At 47.6% G+C, this 24,598-nt stretch overlaps 3 protein-coding genes across 8 annotated transcripts in view; 2 read left to right on the top strand and 1 right to left on the bottom strand.

Annotated features, from left to right (window-relative positions):
- mink1 (misshapen-like kinase 1) overlaps positions 1 to 6,835 on the top strand; it is a 26,995-nt gene extending 20,160 nt beyond the window's left edge. For all 5 annotated transcript variants that reach the window (XM_053847900.1, XM_053847901.1, XM_053847902.1 and 2 more), the window contains 7 exons: positions 337 to 480; positions 684 to 818; positions 917 to 1,017; positions 1,224 to 1,373; positions 1,433 to 1,592; positions 1,659 to 1,798; positions 2,539 to 6,835. In XM_053847900.1, coding sequence (XP_053703875.1) covers positions 337 to 480; positions 684 to 818; positions 917 to 1,017; positions 1,224 to 1,373; positions 1,433 to 1,592; positions 1,659 to 1,798; positions 2,539 to 2,622 — 914 coding nt within the window. In that variant the 3' untranslated portion in view covers positions 2,623 to 6,835. The remainder of the gene's footprint in view (positions 1 to 336; positions 481 to 683; positions 819 to 916; positions 1,018 to 1,223; positions 1,374 to 1,432; positions 1,593 to 1,658; positions 1,799 to 2,538) is intronic.
- On the bottom strand, positions 4,727 to 12,762 carry gnb2 (guanine nucleotide binding protein (G protein), beta polypeptide 2). The gene is made up of 10 exons (XM_053847905.1): positions 12,221 to 12,762; positions 11,101 to 11,169; positions 10,969 to 11,007; positions 10,597 to 10,703; positions 10,288 to 10,351; positions 10,020 to 10,182; positions 9,605 to 9,671; positions 9,337 to 9,538; positions 9,038 to 9,254; positions 4,727 to 8,199 (listed from the first exon to the last, which is right to left on the bottom strand). Exons 2-10 carry the CDS (start codon positions 11,155 to 11,157, stop codon positions 8,093 to 8,095), a joined length of 1,023 nt encoding a protein of 340 aa, XP_053703880.1. The 5' UTR covers positions 11,158 to 11,169; positions 12,221 to 12,762; the 3' UTR covers positions 4,727 to 8,092.
- Positions 12,763 to 13,477: 715 nt separating this feature from the next.
- On the top strand, positions 13,478 to 24,097 carry slc12a9 (solute carrier family 12 member 9). Of its 2 annotated transcripts, XM_053847868.1 has the most exons (13): positions 13,478 to 13,847; positions 16,165 to 16,382; positions 16,438 to 16,572; positions 18,249 to 18,386; positions 18,449 to 18,751; positions 18,817 to 18,924; positions 18,993 to 19,104; positions 19,245 to 19,485; positions 19,553 to 19,677; positions 20,583 to 20,775; positions 21,137 to 21,311; positions 22,367 to 22,513; positions 22,673 to 24,097. In XM_053847868.1, exons 2-13 carry the CDS (start codon positions 16,178 to 16,180, stop codon positions 23,515 to 23,517), a joined length of 2,727 nt encoding a protein of 908 aa, XP_053703843.1. In that variant the 5' UTR covers positions 13,478 to 13,847; positions 16,165 to 16,177; the 3' UTR covers positions 23,518 to 24,097. The 2 variants fall into 2 exon arrangements, with proteins under 2 accessions (XP_053703843.1, XP_053703844.1); XM_053847869.1 differs by lacking the exons at positions 13,478 to 13,847; positions 16,165 to 16,382 and having other exon boundaries at positions 18,449 to 18,549; positions 18,630 to 18,751.
- The last annotated feature ends 501 nt before the right edge of the window (positions 24,098 to 24,598 follow it).

Here is a 24,598-nt window from a genome sequence, read left to right on the forward strand (position 1 = left end):
TCATGTGCATTAGCCTTGTTGCTATTTTCACGTACAATATCAACTACATTTAAAAGTACTGTAGAAGTTTCAGGAGTGAAAATGTGTGTGGCTTGTTTTCATTTAGCTTTTTGTCTAGACTTTGCACCAATATTTGTTTTAGCCACCTCAATACTTTCTCTTAACCTAGTCCAGTTTTAGTATTGTCTCTTCGCGACATTTGATTATTTAATTTTGTAATTTTCTTTCTATTCGTCGGCACTATTCCATTGTATATTATGTTTTGGTAATTGTCACATCGCCTGCATTTTTGTTGTCTTGTTTACCCTGTGATCTTAAAGCAACACTGTTCCTCAGGTGTCAATCTGTTGGTGGGGACTGAGAACGGCCTGAAACTGCTGGACCGCAGTGGACAAGGCAAGGTTTATCCGCTTATCAACTCCAGAAGGTTCCAGCAGATGGACGTGCTGGAGGGCCTGAACCTGCTCATCACTATATCAGGTGGGTAAAGGATCCACAAAATCCACTTGAGTTGGTGTTAATTCTTGGGCAAGTCTGTGTTTATGCTGCATGATACATTACGTATGAGGTGGTTAAGGAGCTGAGGAAAATGAAGGCTTGAAGCCCACATTAGTTCAGAAGAGTGTCACTGAATGGCAGCTGAAGTGCAGTGTGAAACTTCGCTCCACCTCTCCTCTTCTCAGGCAAGAAGAACAAGGTGCGCGTCTACTACCTGGCGTGGCTGCGTAACAAGATCCTCCACAACGACCCTGAGGTGGAGAAGAAGCAAGGCTGGACCACGGTGGGTGAGATGGAGGGTTGCGTTCACTACAAAGTGGGTGAGTGACTTCAACTCGGCTTCTCATCAAAGCGTTGGCCGGTGAATTATTGATCAGGAGGATCTGATGTCAGAAACACTTGTGGATGTTTTATTCAGTGAAATATGAGCGGATCAAGTTTCTGGTCATCGCGCTGAAGAACGCAGTGGAGGTTTACGCCTGGGCTCCCAAACCGTATCACAAATTCATGGCCTTCAAGGTAAAATGTGCCTTTTTCTGATGGAGCTCCCGTCGCTGGGCATCTGGTCTCCCACCAGCAGTGGAGCGTGTCGGCGGCGTCTCAGTTACTTTCTGGGACTTCCAGCCTTCACTTTTAATTTCACCTAAGTTAGACTCTGTCCCCTCAGGTCACCTTCTCTTCATCCTCCCTCATCTCTCCGTCTTCATCTCCTGTCTGTCCTCCAGTCTTTTGCTGACCTGCCGCACCGGCCCGTCCTAGTCGACCTGACTGTGGAGGAGGGTCAGAGGTTAAAGGTCATCTACGGCTCCTGCGCTGGTTTCCACGCCATCGACGTCGACTCCGGAAACAACTATGACATCTACATCCCAGTTCACGTGAGTGCAGCTGCATCCCCGCTATCGGACAGATACTCAAATGGATTTGATTGGTCCAGATCCAGAGTCAGGTGACACCACACGCCATCGTGTTCCTGCCGAGCTCCGACGGCATGGAGATGCTTCTGTGCTACGAGGACGAGGGCGTCTACGTCAACACCTACGGACGCATCATCAAGGACGTGGTGCTGCAGTGGGGCGAGATGCCCACCTCCGTCGGTACGGGTCGGCGCCGGCGCTCGCCCTCGCCGGGGTCGCTGCATCTCACACTCCTTCTCTCTGCAGCTCACATCTGCTCCAATCAGATCATGGGTTGGGGAGAAAAAGCCATTGAGATCCGCTCGGTGGAGACCGGACACCTGGACGGGGTTTTCATGCACAAAAGAGCTCAGAGGCTGAAGTTCCTCTGCGAGCGGAACGACAAGGTGAGCCTGCAGGAGAGCTGACCCTTGCTGTGTCCACGGAAGCTGGTCGTAATGTGGAGGCTTGTTTGGTGGCTCATGAATGATAATAAGATGGAGGAGTTGCAGAGGCCTTCTGGAGCCATCTGCATCGGCACATGGAGAAAAAAAATCATCTGGGTCGTGGACCTGTTTTGCAAGAGGGGACCTGACCCGCTTTTACTTGATATAGCCGCAGGTGCTCCTACCTGACCAGGTCTGGTAGAGTTTTGATACATTGCAGTGCTTTTCACTGACTGACCTCCGGCCCAAAGGATCCACTCGACTCAAAATTCACATGTTTATTTTAGCCTCCAGAGTCAAAATTTAATTACGGCAAATATAGCGGTAGTAGCCAGGTGCAGTGGTGCATTTTTAGTGCCACAGTTTCAGAAGTGGGCGGAGCTACTTCTTTTTTCTGGGAAACCTCTGGATAAAAATATGGCTTACTTGTTTCAGTTCCTGCAGCATCGTTTCAGAGCTCTATTTTTATTTTACGTCAAGCAGTAGCTGGACAAATGTGGAAGCTATAAAGCTCTGAGTTGTTTGTTTGTTTGTTTGGGGGGAGGGGAGGCGCACTAGGTGTAGTGGAACTGAGTTTCTCATGCAGTGGTATACAGACCAAGTCATAGATGAATTTAAGGCCACGGTTTAGAAAACAGATTTAGAGTGTGAATGTAAACATGTGCCACGCCTCTGACCTCTGACCTTCTCTGCCCTGGCAGGTTTTCTTCGCTTCGGTTCGCTCCGGCGGAAGCAGCCAGGTCTACTTCATGACCCTCAACAGGAACTGCATCATGAACTGGTGAACGTGGTCCAGGGTCAGAAACCGCCGCATGCATACAAACATCTTTAACACACCGTCACTAGCCTGAAGTGAGACCTCCTGTCAGAAGCTTCACGCATCCGTACTGTAAATATTCCCGCCGACTTACTTTCTCTCCGTGATGTTAAAAACATTCCCCAGTGGTTTAAGGAAGGAACTCTAACAAAGCTGTAAATAGACAATCTCTGCTCTCGTTCATTCGCTGCCATGGATCGAGGGATTCCAGTAGCTCACTCATCTGCACTGGCAACCGCGAGGATTGTTCGAGGTCCGGCAGTATCAGGGAGGCCTGGCGACAGCAGCGTGTGGAGAAGGTTCGCGGCTACCTTTTAGTCCAAAGCATATTCTTTGATGCCATCTCAGCTTTAAAAGGTATTAATGATAAAAGCAGTCGCTAGAGTTCGTGTCGCTGTGCCAGTGTTCTTTTCTCTTCTTAGTTTAATGGTTGCTTTATGAATGAAAAGAAGTTTGGTATTTATATGTAGTAATTCTGTACCGATACAAGCACAGTCCAGTCGCCAGAAACCAGAACCAGCTGTGTTTCAATCCACAAGAAAGACACATGTATTTTTTATTTCTTCAATGAATATAATGTCTGAAACTCTGGACAAGAAGCCAAGATCTTCAGCTTCAATAATTCCTGTACTGTACTGAAATGTTTGTTTCCTGTGTTTCCTGCTGGTCTGGTTCTCAAGTGACTGCTCTGTGCTTCTACTCTTCTTCTACTGTAATTATTCCGCAATATGCGGTGTTGTGTGGTTCGGCCGTCGCATGGAGAGTCGGTGTGACGTGCAGACGGAAGAAGAAAGCAGTGGGTGAAAAAGGAGGGCGCTGACCCTCCTCTTTCTGAAGTCTTCTACTGTACAGTAATTTAGTTCCTCTGGAGTGAAAGTCGAGTCAGTGAAAAGGTTCAGGTCACGCGGCGACTAGTTTCAGCAATAGAACAGGCCGATGCTGGTGAGGTGATAAGGACACTCTAATTCCGGATTTAAAAAAGTGTTTTTTTGTAAATAAAATAGTGAAGAAAGTTTAATGGCAATTCCTCATACTCAACAGCAGGTGGCGCCAGACCGCAACTGCATGAGTCGACTTTAAAATAGCAAATCTATTCATTTGTAGTTTATTCCTTTCGAATATATATATATATATATATATATATATATATATATATATATATATATATATATATAAAACTTAATTTGGTTTTCTCCAGCACTTGGTAGAAACTGTTCTCTAAAGATTTTACTCTCTTAACTTTGCACATATTTACCAACCAAAACACCCACTACATGCTCTTCTCTCGTACTCTTCAGCCATCTTTCAGGTGGGTTAGTAATAGTATTGTAATAAAACGGGTTGATTCTAACATTGAAATAATCGGTTCGATTTGCGACACATTCATGGATGTTCGTAGCGACACATTATGTAATTAGATGTAACATTTTCATTCGCTCGTGATTTAGTGTGTTGATATTTGTCTCATCATTTTGTGGTGACGTCTATGAAACGTAATGTGTCGTTACATATCGCGTCTCTCCATGTGTTGACGTCACCATCTTGCTTAACAGGGACGGGTTGCTGTGGTTTAGTACGTTGGCTACGCTAGCATCTCGCTACGCTAGCATCTTGCTGCAGCTAACATCTCTCTTCAGCTAGCATCTCGCTTCAGCTAGCATCTTGCCATAGCTATCATCTCGCTTCAGCTAGCATTTTGCTGCAGCTGTCATCTTGCTACGCTAGCATCTTGCTGCAGCTATCATCTCGCTGCAGCTAGAATCTTGCTGCAGCTATCATCTCGCTGCACCTATCATCTTGCTGAGCTAGCATCTCGCTATGTTGCATCTTGCGGTAGCTATCATCTTGCTGCAGCTAGCATCTCGCTGTGCTAGCACCCCACTGCAGCTAGCATATCGCTGCGCTAGCACTGTAATCAGGAAGGGTTGTGTAGATAGCGCGCTCTCCTCGTGGTCTCGTCACCGTTGTGTAAATAGTAAACTCGGACACGACGCATGCTGTGATCAACGAGGTGTTTGTTGCGATGTGTGTTTATCGGAACTTGCATGTCGGTTTCCTACTTCATTCTCCCGTTATTTTTTTTCCCCCCTCCACCATCCAGGAGGGTTTTCGTCGTCCGATCATGTTTACAGCTTAAGCAGTGCCTTGGAGTTGAGAAGGATCAGAACGCACATCTGAGTCTCTTACTTGAAGTCCCACGGAGAAGAAGAGACCGCTCCCTTATTTGGAATCCGATTTTGTGCCAGTAAAAAAAGTGCGCTTACATCCCACTAGGGGGCGTCGAAAATTCACATGTTTCACGTGTAGAGCTGCAATAAGAGAAGAAGCCTGTCGCGGTGGTAGTCAGCAGAAAAGCCATACCATGTCGGTGGTTCAGCAGGTAGTTGGGGAGATTAGCTCCACTTATCCTGAGATTTTATAAGATATGTAAGTAGTCGATCTTGAGATTAGCAGTGAATGTACATCTATGAGACAGATTTGTATTTATATATAAATATATATATCAAGTGTTCTGCTCTATTAATCAAAGCACAATGTGTTTAACAGCAGAGAGATTAAAGCTTCACCTGAGACTTTCGTTCGCTCCTTCTCGTTGATGTTGTGTGTGCGTGTGCGCGCGGGTGTGTGCGTGTGAGCAGCCGCGAGCCGGGAGAGGTGGGCGGGGCTCAGGTGATGGCGTCTGACCTGCTGCAGGGGGCGCTGCGCTCGCGTCGTTTACTGGCTCTTGGTGTGACATGTTTATGGACGATTTAAAAGAGTCCGGTGCAGTCAGCAGAGCTCTGTCCCAAAATGCTTGAAATAAATGTTTTTTTTTTTTTTTTTTTTAGATTTGACAGTCCAAACGCTGTAAAACATTTTGTGACGTCTGGAACTCGTGTCCTCCTCTTAAATTAAATAACAATAAGAAGTATGCTGTTAAGAAGATGCAAGTAAACTCTCGGTCGAGAGGAGTCACTGTGTTTTACGGACGGAGGCGGAGCTTGTTGCCCAAGAAACCTTTAAATGAGGAACTGCAGTTTGATATCGCAGTGAGACTTATTCAGAAAATATTTGTAAATTCTTTTTTTTATTTTTGGTTTGGAATCGTTTTTCGATCGATTTTTTTTCCCCAGAAATTTAAATGTATTTTTATTTATATATTTTTATTTTTATTTTTGTCTTTTTTCGAAATTGAAAACTTTCTTTTTTCATTTCTGATTTTTTTGTTTTAAAACTCTTTTTCCAATTCAGAATTCTCTTTTCCGATTTCTCCTGATTCTTTTGACCCAAATTCAGCATTTTGGGAAAGAGCTTTTCATGCACTGTCACCTGTCTGATCTGATGATAAATAACAAAAGAAGCCATTTTTAATTCTATTCCCAGTGAAAGTATTGTATGAAACTAGAGCTGCATCTTTGTGTCGGAGACAGCAGCAGCTTGCTATTGAGGGAATAAAGAGGGAACTTTAGACACTGGTCAAGTGACTACGAAAGCAGCTTTTTTTTAAACTTAAATGTATCTAAATGGGCACTCCAGTTTCCTCCCACGTGGTGAAGAGTTGAGTCTAAACTGTGCGCCAAGAGCCATGACCTTTGACCGTCGCGCAGCTAGTGTCGGTGTTTGCACGCTGAGGGACCAAAGGTGGAAGAAACCCCAGAGGCTTGACTCTTTAGAGCAATACAAGGGTCTGTACCAATGAAAGCTGTCGGTTTGCAGCAGGTGAAGACTCGGTGGCCTTCGGCTGTTTAGTGTGTCGCTTCCTCCAAAACCCCTTTTACTTTGGTCTCGATGTCAAATAAGTGCTGGTGTCGTTCCATACAATCGGTTGTCGTCGTGATGCTTCTTCTTTTGCTATAAATCCCAGTGATTGCCTTTCAGAGCGAAGTGAACCAAGAGACGGACTTTATCTGAGACAGATTTATATTTGTAATTATAATCCAGTGGCTGGTGGAGTCGGGAGGAGGAGGAGCACATCGAATCAAATCTTTGGACAAAAAATAGGAAATGTTCTTATTTTGTATGTTTTTTTTTTGTTGAATGATGGTTAATATCTTTTGACGTGTGCTTGAGTCTGTGTTCTTCGTTTGAGGTAACTCTAGATTGTATTTCATAGATTGATCAAACTTTCAAAAGATTGTGTTGAATGAATTCATGTCTTAATACAGAAATGTTTGGAAAAAATAAAATCTATTGATCTCTTCTGTTGGGATTCGACTCATTTATGCCTGTGTTGTTTGCATCAACTGAAATGTTTAAATTGACATGCTAATATAAATGCTAGCTGTTTTGTTCAAGTTTTTTTGAGGGAATAATTAGGTCATGTTAGTATCTCTGTCTTAAAGGTGATGTTTAAGAACATAACTTTTGTATTATTGTGTCCATGAAATGTATTTTAAACGGTGACGTTTGGGAGCTTAGCAGGGCAATATTTGCTATACAAGTGTTTAAAAAAAAGATATATTCTGCAAAGGTTCTTATAGTTAAACGTATTTACTTTTAAATTCTAACGTCGTAAATATTAGATGGATTCAAACAGTTCGCGTTTGTTCCACTAGATGGTGCCAGAGTCCAAACCCCCGCGGGCGGATGAATTCTGACGTCATCGGAAGAAAACAGCACCCTGCAGGAGCGGCTCTTATTTATTAATATTATGTACAATGTTTACCACCGTCACGTCCAGTTAATACACTCCTGCTTCACTCAGACGAGTATTTCTACTTCTTCTCAACCTCAGATCCAAGGTCTCTTAATAATTCTTGTAGTGTATCCGAGGCACGCGGGAAGAACATGAGGAAAATAAACGTTTTAAAAAAACCCTATCTGTGGGAAGGTCGCTATAGAAACCGTGATGCTGCATCGCCTGCTGTCGCCCACCAGAGGTCGCCCTTCACAGCAGTCGCAAAGAATGTCCACTTGGCTTGTAAACGACGAGGGGGTTGTTCAGAGGTGTGAAGTCTGAAGGTGTGAGGCACAATAGCGCGTTCAATTGAGAGGGACGACGCGCCGTATCACGTCACTGTCGAGTGGCTAGAATCTATTTCAATATCTCAGGAATTATCTGTGGACGTTGAATTGAAATTATGAACTTTTAAATCCGAATATGTATCTCTTTCACAAGTGCGTGCAATTTTCACATTTTCTTTCCACGTCTAGAGTTTCTTTTTTTTGTTTAATATTTCAAGCTATGTTAGATGAGATATTCTGTGATGTAATAAACTAGCAAAAATAAATTGTAATTAACTGTAATTACAAAGTAATATACGGAAAAAAAATCCCTCTCAAGTGAATGCTCCTCAGTGGACTGATATTGACATCGTACTTACAAGTGACTTTTGTGTACACTAACTGGTATTATATTCTATGTACAAATGATGCAGAGTCTGATGTTACAGGGTCCCACACTGCAAGCGCGACTCTTGAGCATGTGTGCGTTGCCGTTCTCTGGCTCTTCAATCCAGTCAGTTCCAGATCTTTAGGAAACTGTCCCAGGACCCGGTGCTCACCGCCATGCCATCGTCCGTCACACCCAGACAGCTCACACGATTGTCATGGCCGGCCAGGACTCCTGCAGGAGCGGAGGGGACGAACAAAAGGAGCCTTGTTAGCCGTCGATGTTTCGCTCGGCAGACCAAAGTCTTGAAACCGCACGAGAACACAGCGGCTCAGTGTTCGCAGCTGATCTCGCTGAAGATTCCGGTGTTCAGCACAAACCGGCGGAGGAATGTGTGGCGGAGTCCAGAATAAGTCCAACTAAAGCCATGCCGTCACATGAGGCGGGCCGATTTCATGCTTTCTTCCAAACATGTTTTCTCACTTGACCTGACACACTTAGTATTTGCTGTGACCGAGGGACACCCTGGACAGGCCTCCAGTCAATGACATGCATAGACAGACTGTCGGTCACAATCTAAGGCCCTGTTTATGCTCAATGTTAAATCCAGATCCGGATCCGGATGTATCCTTCTGTTCATGCTTTGCATTTATTTCGTCCGTATTTCTGTAGATTTCAATCTTATGGACACAGGCCAAACGGAGCAGTACCTGAGGAAACCATGGGGGGCAGTGTTGCTGTTACTACCCGATACGTAGCTTTAATGAGACACGAAGAAGACATAGCAATGGAGGAAATTCTCCGTCCTCCAGTGGCGATATATTTAACCGCCTCCTACAACGCTCCCTCCATTTGTTGAAGAGCTACATGATCAATACTTCTTCCACAGTCGGCATCTTTGTTTTGGAGTTTGTTGTTGTCATAAACTTTTTTGCATGGGGTCAGTGACGGAAACGTCGGGTACATTTTCGTACGTAAAGGGAGCATAAACGGGCCTTAAGAGTCTCTAATTTCTCTTAGATTTACTATTGGACTTTTTGCTCTGGAGTGAGGGGACAGCGGCGCCACCTACCTGCTCGGTCTCCCTTCATGGCGTCCCAGATGTTGCAGTTGAAGTCGTCGTAGCCGGCCAGCAGCAGCCGCCCGGAGCGGGAGAAAGCCACTGAGGTGATGCCGCAGATGATGTTGTCGTGGCAGTAGAGACTCAGCTCCTGGTCCGCACGCAGGTCAAACAGCCTGCAGGTGGCGTCGTCTGAGCCGGTGGCGAAGGCGCCGCCATTTGGAAAGAACTGTGGAAAATGGAGAGAAATCCTTCATGAGCTCAAGAGACACCGGGTCGGTTCCCGCTGGGCTGGCCTCCGCCGCACTCACGCAGATGGCGTTGATGTCCGACTCGTGTCCCGTGAAGGTCTGCCGGCACATGCTGTCCCTGATGTCCCACAGTTTGACCGAGGCGTCGCAGGCTCCCGATACAAAAGTGCGAAGGTCGGGCGACAGCGACAGACTCATCACGTCGCCGGTGTGGCCCGAGAAAACCGTGGTCTGTTGACTCGTCTCAATGTCCCACAGTGCACTGCGATGGCAGTCGACAACAAGTCAGAGCGCGAGAACAGAACCAGGACCGTAGCGGGCGACTCACCACGTGGTGTCTCCTGAACTGGTGATGATTTGATTGTCATCAATGAAGCGACAACAAGACAAGTAACCTGGGGATGAGAGGGCGCACGTGCGTGAGGCCTTCGCTTCAGCTTCCCTTCCACATTATGGCTGTTCAAAGTCTGCTCTCTACTGGTCTCGGTCATGGTCTGACACGCCTCATTGGTCTAGACTGGGGCGCTCATATTCTTAGCCTTGGACTCGGTCACTGTCTTGGAGCAAGACAACTACGTCTGTCCATAGATTAAAAATGTTAATCTCAATTTATCGCAGTTAGCTCTCATCCCAAAAACAAAATATCGTCCCATTTTATTCTGGCCGAACGTCCTTGACATATACGTAGCACTGGGACCGAACGTCCTCACGACACTGAGAGTGGTCCGGGGTTGAGGTCTTACCTGTGTGACCCGGCAGTTCCCTGCTCACCCTGACGTTTCCCTCGCGGGTCTTCAAGCAGTAGATGGAGCAGATGTTGTCCAGACCTCCGCAGGCCACGTAGTTCCCAGAGGGGGCGTACGCACAGGTCATCACCCAGGAGGACCGCAGAGGGATGGCGTGGATCTGCCGGGACAGGAAGTGCAGAAAACTCTCACCGCTGGATCAGACTCCGGGATTTCCCCAACTCCAGACTCACGCTGGTCCAACCGGAGTTATTACAAATCATACCTTGTTCGTGGTGTAGCTGTCCCAGACGATGAGCTTTCCGTCTTGGGAGGCGCTCACCAGGAGCCTGTGGGGACAAGCAAACGGTCACTTCGCCCGGAGAAAACAGCTGCTTCTTTCTTCTCTTGCCAGCTTCTCCAAGGCTTTTATTTTATTTTATTTTATTTTATTTGAAAGCACTTTCCTAGTTGGTGGGATCCCCACTGACCATGGCCATAAATTTGATTCTGATTCTGATTCTGATTCAGTTTCTGAACAGGCCTAGCATCTTCCTCTCTGACTCCCTGACACACGTCACGGCAGCGGACCTACCTCGAGTCGGACCCCCAGTGCATAGCGTAGATCTTGGCCAGGTGGCCGCGAAGGGTGCGTCTTGTTCTCATCTGTATCCGGCCCACGGGATCCAGACCCGCAGTGATCTGAGTCCAGACACAAAGACTTGAAACCAAGAGCAACATTGCGTTTTGAATTCAGGTCAGTCGTTTGTCAGAGTGTTGTGTACATTTTGAAAAATTGCCTATTAACACAATGTGTGGTTGTGTTATGCGACTTGTGCGACCTCTGTTTAACGTCTGACCGCAGTGGCTTGTTGCTGACTTCCGTCTGTGGCGGGTGTTTGCAGTTGTCGTCGCTGTCTAGAGTCATGTAGCTGTAGTGACTTGACTCCCCCATAGCGCGTCTCACCTGAGTCAGGGTGGAGTCTCCGCATGCTTTCCTGGCATCCTGTGCAGCGTCCGAAGGAGCAGAGGAGCCACAACAGCGGTTAACTTAGTCAATCTTTCTCATGCTTCAAGTGAAAATGGAACAGTGACGCACCCGTATCTGGTTCCTCAGCTGCTCTGCCTCCTGGCGAAGCTGCTCCAGCTCACTCATCTTGGTCCGAGCCTTGGAAGACATCACGGTTTGCTCAGACTCGCGAACACAAACAGTGCTTACATGCTAATATCACTGACCAGGAGCGGATGTCGGCTAGCTACTGAAAACCAAGCAGCTACTCTTTGCTAGTCAAGTCCGGGAACCCTCCAGTTCTTGCTTAAATTAAATGTTGTTCCTAGAAGAAACTCAAGTTGTCCCCACCGCAGAGCAGGACTAATGTGCGACCGCAGCTCATCGATTCCACTTCGCTGAGCCAATCAGGGACCACGACTCTGAACAGCGTGCTGCGATCGTCACGCCTCAATTGTCGGCTAATATTGTGCCGTGAAGGAAACCTAGGTTTTTTTTTCTCAACAGTGGCGTCATGCATCCTTAACAGTCCCCCTTAAGAGTCTTCCTTAAGAGTCTTCCTCAAATGAAGGAGGTGTCATTGCGAGTCACACTTAGCCACTTATAAACAAAAGAAGCGGAAAAATCTCGGCACGAGAGACAATGCTAAAACTAGCACTATATTCTCCACGTGTAGTGACCGACAGAACCGCCCGGGATTACTGCGTCTGAAAAGTCAGATGACGATGACTTCACACTGGAAAACAAATTTGTTTTGACAAATTATTTTGTATTCTTGAGGTCAAATAGAGAGACTGGTGTTTCTTGAATGTAGCCATTAGCGTAATGATCACTTGAATTGTACTTGAGACGCAGAGCACGTGCTAGAGAGACATGAGTGAGAGAAACAGGTCTGTGACGCGCGACAGTGGGGGTCAAACACCCACTGATCCGGTCGCTGGTTCGAGCACTTGAGATGGGGCCCGACCCACTCCTGCACACCCAGAGGGGGATGTGAAGACACCATGACCATGAAGGGATGGTCCCACCCCTCACATGTGGGCACTGCAGGGCCACATCTGTGAGAGATTCTCAGGCCCCAAAACAGCCTGTGGTCAGGGATGAGGGCCCGAGACACATGTGCTAATACGGATGCAAATTAGACTTCATCATCATCGTCAGCATCCATCCATCTTCCTCACCACCTGCTCACCCAAAAGGAGGGGGGTACCTGTTAATGCGAGAGCGTCAGATCAGAAGAGAAGCGCTGCACTGAGATGAGAGAAGGCGATCGGATCCAGAGGCGGTCACGATGCTTCAGAAAAGAGGCGCTCGGAGGAGGGAGCGGGGGAGGGGGGCGCCACACAGTTCCATGTCTCGGCTACGGAGAAGAATCCGACGAGGATGAGGGTGAGGCTGAAGGAGGATTCTCACGAGAACATGTCCGATCCACGGAGGTGTCGGCGAATGTCCGCATCAAGGACCGTCCATCAGCGCCGCTGCTTCTCGTGACGTGATCCTGCTTCCTTCCTCTTCCTCCCTCCTCTTCCTCAGCCCGGCAGACGCCCCCGACACCAACATGAATTAGCCCACTCGCTTTCAGAATCAATCCCGCTGAGAGCCGAGCGGGATCGTGGGATTAGAGGGTGTGTGTGTGTGTGTGTGTGTGGCCGGGGGGAGGCGCTCGGGTTTCCTCCCAGTCAGATGAAGGTCCTCCCAGTTTATGATCTGGTTCCTGTTTTCTTCTTCTTCGTCTTCTCAATGTCATCATTCACCGAGTGGATCACGCGCTGAGCGCTTGCCGAAGGAAACCGTCGAAGCCCAACCACACCCAGAGCAGGAGCAGCCCGCTCGGTCCCGTGACCCCCGCCCAGGACCTCTGGGAACCTTTTCATCCATCACACACTGCGCTTTCTGTTCCCCGCCTTATGAGGCAGATACTCACCGGAACACGAAGGGAGGTTCTTCACCCTTGTCCTGGATCTAAAGTTCTGAATCCATTTGGGATTTCAATGAATCCACAGCAGTAAGAAGCGAGTGAGAAAGAGATTCACCGTACAGTCAACATCAATATCATTATTGACGTCACGATGACTTACAACTCTACTGATGAGAATCATAATGTTGGCACTGACAGCATAATAACAACAGCACTATTATCGTTATCAGCGTGTCAACACACACTGTTAACAACTGTTAAAACAAGTACTAGTACTCTGAAGAGGAGAGTTCAAACATTACAAGCAGCAGAAAACAAACAAAAACTGATACACTCACGCATAACTGAGTGTAACACTCACGTTTTACACGTTTATAAGCATTGATGAACACCTGAATGTTTGTGGATATATGGTTAGAGGACATCCACAACAACAATAATAAAACAATTCAACATTTATTTTATTGAAACACTTGAAAAACAGCGCCCCCTGGTGCACACGTCTTTCACAGCAGCCCTTCAGTGGTTCAACTTGAGGACAGACGCTGCTGCCCGGCTATAAGCTCGTCACTTGGACTTGCTGACGGACCACGTGACCGTTTTTCTTTTGAAACGTTAATTGATTCCAAGCGTAATTAGGCTGGCCCCTCCCCCCCGCAGTCACATGGTCGCCTGTGTTCTCCCGTGACTCTTTGAAGCAAACAAACGGGGGGCCGAGGCGGGCCATGGCCGCCGTGTTGTTATTGGACAGCGCTTGTTCCTCAGCATCCACTTCCTGGCGCAGCTCCGTACCGATCACCGGCCTCTCGCGGCGTCTCCTCTGCGCCTCCGGAGCAGCCACCGCCGGACTCCCGCCCGAGTCAGCCGCCGAAGACACCCGCGCGCCCCGCCGCTGAAGCAGGAAGTGGCTCGTCCCCCGGTGAGTTGCTGTGGAGTTCATGAGTTTATGGGCTGGATGGTGTTGCCATGGTGGTTCACGCGCTTTTGTCGCTCTCCCTTCCTATCGCTGTCTCCCGACAGCGGCAGTCAAGCAATTTTGTGCAGTTAATTTCGAGCGAGAACACCGAGTCGGCTGGAGCAGAAATCCAACCTGAAACATCCGTCAAGTTAGCCTCAAACATTCATCGTGGTTCAGGAACTCATGACCGTCAGCGCCTTTGAGTTCAGTTTGTTTCTGTTCTGTCGACTCGTCTGTCGTGTCATTCAACTTAGTGTCGAACAAGCCGTGTAACTTTAAAGGGCAGATACTAAACACTACTCTTTTGCATCGAAGAACTCTCAACAGTGTCGGGAACATAGATCTGATTTAATTTTGAGTGAATACGCGAGGGAAACCGTATGATTTTGGTGATGTTCCGATGACGCCTCCATCACAAGTCGCCTCCCTAAATCTCTTAAATCAATGTTTGCGCTGCAGCCTTGTCGTTTGAGCCGCACGCGAGAACAGACGAGTGACTGTGAACCAGCTGACGACAAATACCAACCTGAGGTGTGAGCACCGTTGGTTCAGAAGTCCTGCAAACACGACATGACTTCATGGAAGACAAAGGGAATATCAACAACCAACAGGATGGATTGTTCCGACCGGGTCAGGTGACTGGCTTTCACATGAGCCAGCAGCGGGGGTCACATGCCGGGGATTTACAGTTGACATTATCCATGTTTGTCTTTATGTTATGAGGTGTGTGCTGGAAACGATTTGGGCGACAGGTTCGACGGTGTTTCCTGCCATGTTGCAGGGTGGAGTTTTGGAACAGGTGCTCTCAAGGTTTGGCTCAGTTGCGAGGGTTACGAACAGCACTCACCAAGGTCTCCAAAAATATGATCGATAATGAACACAATGCATGAAACACATGACTCTAAATCATGTGTTTATCGCTGAATCTGGTTCAAGTGTCGCTATGTAAACACCACTTGATCTAAACTAGTCGTAATAACTACTGTCATAACGGACTGTTTTCATTGTCAACTAGTTTCCAACTACTTCAAGGAGTCGGCACATGACGTGCACAAGTTAAAAAGATACAGCAACGTCACGGTTAGTCGACGAATGAACGAGTCAGCGACTAATGTAGTAGTTGACTGTAGTGGACTAGTCGTTGCTGCCCTAAAAACAATGAATTTCATTCATAAATAAACATATTTATTTATAAGAATGACTCTTTCGCTCACAGTGCGGAGGGATCCAGACACCATGTTCTGGCTGGAGGAGTTGCTTCTCTCTACACACATGCATGGTTTAATTGGAAGAACTTAAGTAGCTGCTACGCAGTGAAAGCGAGAGACGTTTGTTTTCCCCAGTTGATTCTTGTAAACAAAGCTTCTGGAGTCCACCCTTGCTACCCGGACAGACAACTACTCACCTGTCCACAGTATACAGTCATTAGCATGTTTTTGGACAGTGGGAGGAAAGCGGAGTGCTTAGACACAAACACGGAGAGACGTTCAAAATCTTAAATAAAGTCATTTTTCCTTGTCTGTGAACAGAGCCACGTTCCATTTGTGGTGGCTCTGAACTGTTGTGTTCTCTTACATGCGGCGCTGTTGATGGACGGCTCGGGCGCCTGATCATTCTCGTGTCAGCAGAGAACCACATGCTGATGATGCAGCCAAGTCTGTTTGTTTTGGGGAAGTGGTCACCTTCTCCTCAGTCGCCTTCTGGCTCCTCATCAATCAGCTTTCATGTCTTCTCCAAACCTTTGTTTCTGTGGCTGAAACCAAGCAGTGAACCCATCAGTTTAACTGTCTGTGTTGTGTTGCAACTGTCCTTAGCTTCTGTGGCTCTGAGCAGAGCACGTGCTGCGGCGCACATGATCCTCACACACTTTCCTTGTTACGCTGTTATTCAACCCACCTCATAACTGGTTTGTTGAAGGGTGTAAAGTCTGACTGTGGTCAGTGGAGAGTTTCAACACCTGCCCAGGTGCCTGACTGAGGTCGGCCCATCTCAGGTTGGGACTTTAGAGGAACCAAACGTTGGCTTTCTTCTTGGGACTTAATGGATAGGATCAAGTATCAAGGTTCTTCGCCGCCACGGTGGACTAAGCACAGCTCCACAGCACCAAGGATGGTTCAGAACCATCAACATCAGAACCATCTGAATAGTCGTGATGGAAGGAACTGCGTCCAGAAATGTGTACACTTTGGTCTTTCACCTTGGGCCGACCTGTCCTGAAGAGTTGAGGAGAACAGCAATGTGGTTTCCTGTTCCTCATCTGCGTCCTGTCTCTCCACAGGAAGTCAGCCGCCATGTCCAGTGAACGCACCCCGCTGATCACCTCGGGGGTCTGCGGCCTGAACGTCAGTGCCGTGTCGTGCTGCACCGTTCCTGACGCCAGTCCAGAGTCCAGCAATGAAGCCCCCGCCAAAGACCACCGCAGGCTCAACACCTTCTTCGGGGTGATGGTGCCCACCGTGCTGTCCATGTTCAGCATCGTGCTGTTCCTCAGGACGGGTGAGTTCTGCCTGCGCTGGCCTGTTGACCCGTCGCTGATGCTCCACTCCTGCAGGATTTGTGGTGGGTCACGCTGGACTGCTGCAAGGTCTGCTCATGGTGGTGGTGGCCTACACCATCATCTCCCTGACCATCCTGTCCATCTGCGCCATCTCCACCAATGGCGCCATCCAAGCCGGAGGGGCCTATTGTATCCTTCTCAGGCTCCTGCCTTTAGTAGCCATCAACATCCAGGGTTTCATGTCATGTTTAGTCGAGTTGTCGGCGAGACCACAGCCACCTGAGGAAGGCGAGAACCGATTCGTTTTTTTTTTCAGCCGCATCATCAAGAAGGAGAGACATCCAAGTTGCGTTTTAGGGGGAAATTTATTCTGCAAAATCCGAACAGTGTCCCCTAAACTCATTTGTATTCATCGCTCCCGACGTGACTTGGAACGGAACGTCGCCAAGAAGCGAGTCAACTGAGAAACTACCCATTTATTGCACCGATGACAGTATAAATACTGGCTTTTTATCATGCAGTTATTAACTAATATCACTCACATCCACCAGCTCTCACTTGGTCCGTCCCTTCATGTGTGTGGGCTGTACACGGAAACTTAGTTCCGCAGGCAGCGGTCTTGATCCAGATATGATTTTTTCCCCTTTGAAAACACCAGAAAACGCCATAATTGTGTCCAGTTCTATGGTAGATGTTATGTTTTCTGGTTGCTGTGATGCCTAGTCACGTGACATCAGACAGGAGATCCACATTCTGGTTTGGTGGAAGGGGATCTAGGTCATGATGAACTCCCACAAAACCAAGTCATCTGCAGGCGTGTCATGTGGGAGGTGATGTTAGATGTAGGGATGGGCGGTAACTTATCATACACGATATCCCGCCAAACACAATCTCCTCGATAACAATTCTGGATCTCACGATAAATTTGATAAACACGCATCTCACTCGCTGCATTGGACCTGCACACGTGAACATGACGAGACCGTGACGGTTTGACAGCCGACACCGGCGTGTGACAGTTGTGGAGAGTGTGGTGGACTTTGGTTCACCATGGTAGTTTGAAAGTGATTTTTAATCTAGGGAACCTTTGATCATGACACTGGTCGACTCTGAGTCTCTGCATCCCTGTTTCTTTGATGAGATGGATGAGCTGATCGCGGACACACTCTCACAGGCTGCACTAATGCTACGAGCAGCAATCAGTTAGGGACCATCAACAAATTCTAAAGCCTCAAAGTATGAGTGACATCTTCAATAAGGCCATGGAAATCAAGCATTTTAGGAGAGAGAATTGTGAAAAGGTTTTTCATCACACAAGGACACAAAGAGTCCTTTGTGTAACAGTTTGTATCGTGATTTGGAGAATAGAATATGACTCAGTGATCATTTCTTGACATGATTTCTAATGTTTCTTCAGTAGCATCTAGGAAATGTGTCCAGACTGCTCCATAGTTCAAGTCAACTGTTCAGAGACATGAGATACAGGAGACAGACGGCTCCATTTAACCCCTAAATAAAGCTGGCAGAGCAGCCTGTCAGACACCAGCGGCTTCTGCCAGAGACCTGAAACATTGAGTTTCTCATCTCTGCACTTAGTTCACTATTATATCTAAACATCAACAAGTCATGATGGAGACAAACTCCACTAACAAGTTTCATCATAAAACAGTTTCAAGAGAGACTGTAGTGTCCAACACATGGAAGAGAATGAACATGGATTTATAGTTTACATACATTTATCGCGATATTTTTTTTGTCCGTATCACCCATCCCTAATGTAGAGCGTCCCATAATGCACTGCAATAGTTCAAGCCAGAAGTGTCAGTGACGTAAACAATGATGCCTCCCTGACGTCGAGTCCTCAGACATGATCAGCCGCTCGCTCGGTCCTGAGTTTGGAGGAAGCATTGGTCTGATGTTCTACCTGGCCAAAGTGTGCGCGTGTGGCGAGTATGTGCTGGGCCTGGTGGAGGCCATCCTGGACGTGTTCGGGCAAGATCCCGGTACGGTCGCCTCGGCTCTCTGGTCGGGCGGCAGCGTCTGATTCGCGGTGGTCTCTCCTCAGAATTTTCCGTGCCAGAGGGGATCAAAGTGCTCCCCCACGGCTACTGGTACACGGTGCTGTACTCCTCTGTGGTGCTGCTGGTGTGTCTGCTGGTGTGTCTGGTGGGCTCACACATCTACTCCCGCACCGCCTTCGCCATCCTGCTGTTGGTCACGGTGTCTCTGCTGTCCATCTTCATCAGCTCGGTGGCCGTCAAACCTCTGGATTTCGTCATCTTCCATCATGGAGTTGGCAACCAGACGGAGCGGTACAACGTCAGCTACACCGGCTACAGCTTGGCCACGCTCAAGAACAATCTCGGGGGTGAGCGCCGTGGCGCTAGCTGCCGTCTCAAGCCAGAACTTTCTATTGATGCTTCTCCTCTGCAGCTGATTACAGCCTGGACTACAGCACCGACACGGTCATGTCCTTCGCCTCTGTGTTCGCCGTGCTGTTCACCAGCTGCACGGGCATCATGGCAGGAGCCAACATGTCAGGTGGAGACTCGACAGACAGCGTTGTTGTCGACCACAGACATTTGAGTCAGCGCCGCCTGTGTCTGCAGGAGAACTGAAGGCCCCGAGCATCGCCATCCCCAGAGGCACCATCGGGGCCGTGGTCTACACCTTCACCGTCTACGTTCTCCTCTTCCTCATGGTCAGCGCCACCTGCGGCCGGTCAGTGCAATGCACACCAATGCAATTTGAGATTCTCTGTGAGCGTGGCTGTCCAGGGTGTCCCCTGAAGGCCAACTCGAGCCCACGCCTTGCAGTCTGGTCCTGACAGATGGTTTCAGTGGGCTGTCTTCCTCCTCCAGGACGCTCCTCATTGAGGACTACGGTTTCCTCCAGAAGATCAACATCTGGCCGCCATTCGTCACCATCGGGATTTACTGCGCCTCGCTGTCGGCCGCCATGTGCTCCCTGATCGGAGCGTCCCGCATCCTGCACGCTCTGGCCCTCGACCACCTGTTCGGCCTGCCTCTCGCTCCGGCGGCGGTGGTTTCCGAGTCTGGGAACCCCTGGGTGGCGGTGATCTACACGTGGGCTCTGGCTCAGGTGCGTGCAGTGGATGGCTCTGACTCCCTCTGTGACCAGAGACGTGACTCGTGTGTTGGTGCGTCAGTGCGTGGTGTTCGCAGGGCAGCTCAACTCCATCGCCAGTCTGGTGACCATCTTCTACCTGCTGGCCTTCGCTGCCGTGGACCTGGCTTGCCTGGCTCTGGAGTGGGCGTCGGCACCAAACTTCAGGTGAACTTCCTTCATCACTAGTCTCTTCCTCTTCACCTTAACCCTGAAGACTCTTCAGTTGTAGCTGCCTCACTCGCGCCAATGAGGTCATGAAGGGTGGCTCAGCGTGCTGACTTACAGGAATTTGGTACCATGAAGTGCAGGAACAGGAACTTCTTGTTGTTTGTTTAGACGAGTGGCATCCGATCTTTTCATTACCTGCGTTACAAGTTCAGGCTCAGACCTCTTTTGGCTCAGCTCTTTCTTCATCAATTATAACAGAATAAGGAAAAAACATTTTTTTTCTTCCTTATTACTACCTTATTAAATTAAATTCATTTTAACAGTAATTGTTATATTTGTGATTATTTTTTGGTCAACACACATATAATACTAATTGCATTTATTTTTGAATATGTATGTTTATTGTTCACATTTGCCAATTTTGCAGTTTCACCTCTCAATAAATAATCCTTCAAGCCAACCTTGCATATCAAAATAATTGTATAAAAACATTTTGATATCAAAAATTCAACTTTTTTGTATGCTTCTGTTCAACAATAATTATAAAATCTTGAACAATTGAATAATAAATAAAAAATGTCAATTATTTTTCAGGAAGCTACATGACTATATATATATATATATATATATATATATATATATATATATATAATCAGGTGACTGCGTATTTTGGAGTTTTATAAGAACACTGATAATGCAGAATATCAAGCAGCTAAAATGACACTTCAGTGACTGGTGAGGACCAAATGTTCGATTAGTCTTCACCGATGTTGTTGTTAAACACATATTTGATGATCCAAAGGTCGGTTGTAAACCAGGCTGTCACATCTGCTCTGCTGCTGCTGTGTTTCATGGGCCTGTAAATGTGCTTCCTGTCTCATCTGTGTGTGTGTGTGTAACAGGCCCACCTTCCGGTTCTTCTCCTGGCACACGTGTCTGCTGGGCATCCTGAGCTGTCTGGTCATGATGTTTGTCATCAACCCGGTGTACTCCTCCGGCAGCATCGCCCTCCTGCTGCTGCTGCTGCTCTTCCTCCACTACAGATCTCCCATCAGCAGCTGGGGCTACATCAGCCAGGCCATCATCTTCCATCAGGTCTGTGTGTGTGTGTGTTTACACTACTTTGTGGGGACCGACTCTTGACAAAGCACTATCCTTGTGGGGACCTAATGCCCTCAAGGGGACCTCTTGCTGGGCCCCACAGGTCCAAACCTCAATTTGAGGATGAAGCCTTCAAAATAACTGTCATTATAACTGGGTTTCAGTTTGGTTCAGAGTCCTGGTTCAGGTGAGCCATATGTTTTGGAGGGTTAGGTTTAGGGAGAGAGGCTGAGGAAAGGGTTAGGGCAATGAGAAACCTCACAATTTCCCCACAAGGATAGAAACCCAAATGTGTGTATGTGAGAGACCCATATGTAGCCGTGCCGCGTTCTTATCCGTCCCTGCTGCGCTCCAGGTCAGGAAGTATCTGTTGATGCTGGACGTGAGGAAAGACCACGTGAAGTTCTGGAGGCCGCAGGTGCTGCTGATGGTGGCGAACCCTCGCTCCTCCTGTCAGCTCATCCTGTTCGTCAACCAGCTGAAGAAGGGCGGCCTCTACGTGCTGGGCCACGTGCAGCTGGGAGATCTGGGTAATAATTCCGTCCTTCATCACGCTGGTCTCCTCCTGCGCTCCAGGAAACACCAGACCATTTCAGCTGTAGCTCTGCGGCACATGCAAAAAAACGCCTCTCTCAGACCACCGTGCCACAATGTTCTTTCTCTTGCTGATGTTTCTGGCAACAATATGTATGTATTTACATACATTTCAACGTACAATAGGATTTCATTTACTCTTTAAAGCCACAGAACAACATCAAAGTAGAAGCTCTATATGTTGTCAAGTTAGCTCAGCATAACATTTTGAATGGATTTTTCAAGTTTTTGTTCATGTATTTTTATATATCATTTCGTGTGATGTGCATCTGCATTGTTTAGATCAAATTAAAATATCAAATTTCAATCCGATAAATGATGAATATAGCCACAATGTAGCATCGTATTGTCGAGCTACCGTCGTTTTGAGATGGTTCACTGAATCAGCCGCAGGTTTTATATGAAGTTGGTCGGAAACCGCTTTTATTTTGAAGTTTCTTAAGTTGGCAGCCCTGCGCATCCTGTTCCGAGGTGAATCATGGATGTTTTGGGCCCAGCGTTGAGCATATGTTTGTGTTGACGTCTTTACTTTGGAACAGGAAGTGGCAGGTGATGTGCAGCAGCTGTGTTTTATGATAAGGTCTGAGTTGGAATAACAATTTCACTTCTGCTTCTGATGAATTATTGAGGCAGGTTTCCTCTGAAAGCCTTTTAAGAGCTTCATTTATTTAGGACAAAAAAAGGCCTCAATGACGTGAACTTGTGAAACGTCTGGCCGGCGCTCGGCAGGGTGGTGGAGAATCCAAACACAAAGAGTCGCCGTTTTCATGGAATGATGGTGTTTGACATGTCTTAAAAGTGACTTGCAAATTTTGTTGTGACATCATCAGCAAAAATTTGAAGTGAAGAGAGCTGGAAAGTAGCTGCTTTGTTGAATCATTCATAATATTTTTTGGGTCTGAGTCTGTTTTGAGTCTGTTCAGTGCCTTGCTCGCTGGCTTGTCCAGCTCCTGGTCGAGTTCTTCTGACTCAATTCTGCCTTGTGTTTCAGACTCGCTGCCTTCAGATCCCGTGCAGCAGCAGTACAACTTCTGGCTGAGTCTGGTGGACAAGCTGGGGGTGAAGGCCTTCGTGGACTTGACTCTGTCTCCGTCCGTGAGGCAGGGAACTCAACATCTGCTGCGCATCACTGGACTCGGTGAGCTCAGAAGCGTGTCACAGGAAGGCGCTAGTATGAGGAAGTCTGAAGCGTGTGAACTCTAACTCTCCAAACTCTAACATCATGAACGTCTCTTAAACCTTCCTACGGTTTGTCACTGGCTTAGATTGACTTGACCGACCTCTGTGTCTCCACCAGGGGGCATGAAGCCCAACACCCTCATCTTGGGGTTCTACGACAGCTGCACACCTGAGGACTACTTCCTGCAGGACTCGGAGTTCTGCGACACGTCAAAAGGCAAAGGTGGTGAGAGCGAGTACAACTTCGGGGTGGACCTGCCGTCGCTGCAGGCTCACTTCCCTCCGGTGCGAAACGCCGAGTGCCCGCGCTGGCTCTGCCCGGAGGAGTACGTGGGGATCCTGTCCGACGCCGTCAAGATGAACAAGAACGTCTGTCTGGCTCGATACTTCTTCAACCTGAAGGGGGAGGGCAAGAGCCAGAAGGGAGACGGCTCGGACCGGACCATCGACGTGTGGCCGCTGAACCTGCTGCAGCCGGGCAGTCGCGACTACGAGGACGTGTGCAGCCTCTTCCTGCTGCAGATGGCCTGCGTTCTCAACATGTCCAACAAGTGGCGCCACGCGCGCATGAGGATCTTCCTCAACGTGGAGACGGAGTCCAGCGACCAGGGCTGGGTGACGAACGAGGAGACGTTCCGCGAGCTGCTGAAGAAGCTGAGGATCAGAGCGTCGATCAAGATCGTACCCTGGGACTCGGTGGTGCAGTTCCACTCTCAGCCAGAGGAGGCGCCCTCTGCCAGCGGGCAGGGAAGCGTTCTCTCCGGGGACTTCCTGTCTGCGGTCAACAGTCTGCTGATGGCTTATAGCTCCCAGGCGGCGGTTTGCTTCCTGTACCTCCCGCGGCCTCCGGCTCACAGCAGCCTTGCTCAGCAGTACCTGGGTCAGCTGGAGGCCGTCACCAATGGGCTCGGCCCGACACTGCTGATCCACGGCGTCACGCCCGTCACCTACACTGACCTCTAAACGCCCCCGCTCCACTGTTACTTACCCAATCTGAGTGCTACTTCCTACATGAAAAGGCCAAAACATTATGACCACCTGTTTAATCGCGGCTGTTTTTATGAGAGAGATCCGCCACAGTGGTCGGCACCTGAGAGAAATAGGTGAAAAGATGGGTGGTCATAATGTTTTGGCTGCTTTTAACACGTTGTTGTGAGTGTCCTTATAAGTCACCGCTGCAGATGAACCAAGAGGAACTTTGTCCTCTGGTTGACTGCTTCCGTACTGAGGCTGCGAGTTTGAACTTCCCTTCGACGGCCGACTTGCCAAGTTCAGGGATCTTTTGCTGCGTTCATGTGAGACAGGAAACGATTCTGCTGAAGTGTTTTGCATTTCCTTTGGTTACAGTGTTTATCTTACGATCTTCAGTGTACTCCTTCAGTGTCACTTTTTATACACAGCTTCATTTTATAATTATTTAACAATGACACATGTCCATAGTGAATAGTGGAGTTAGTAAAAAAAAAAAAAAAAGGGCTTTTCTATGATTTTTATTTTTTTTATTTAAAAAATATGCAGTAAAAATATAACAAATGAAGCAAAACACTCTCTTTCCAACTGATACATTTATTTTTTTGTTAAAAATGTTTTTTATTTATTTCATGAAAATCACTTTTTTCTGTTTAAAATAAAATGTTTTTGCATATTAGGAGCCATAATATTTTTCGATATTCAAAGAAAATAAAAGCAATATTTATTAAGTATGTAGCCACTTACACCTGAAAGACTTAAATTAAAAAAACATTTGGAAAGAGCTTAATGTTTATCCCATTTGCGTTTACTGCTTCAAAAAAATCTGTGTTCCTGTTAAAATACTTAATTTATACTTTAAAACCGTTTGTTTTGTTATTTTAAAAGGGGTTTTGTCGTTGTGTTAATGCAGAACACTTCAGAGGAAATGTTTTTCTGTTGTTTTTGTCACGTGCCACCGTTACTTTAAGCCAAATATTAACACGCGCCTTCTCTTCTCTTCAGATGTCTAAGTCGCTTCTCTGTGTTTAACTGCGAAGGGAAAGTTCTCAGCGCCTCTTTACAGCAGCTTCTT

Source organism: Synchiropus splendidus, chromosome 17, assembly GCF_027744825.2.
Source record: "Synchiropus splendidus isolate RoL2022-P1 chromosome 17, RoL_Sspl_1.0, whole genome shotgun sequence".
Taxonomy (NCBI): Eukaryota; Metazoa; Chordata; class Actinopteri; order Syngnathiformes; family Callionymidae; genus Synchiropus; species Synchiropus splendidus.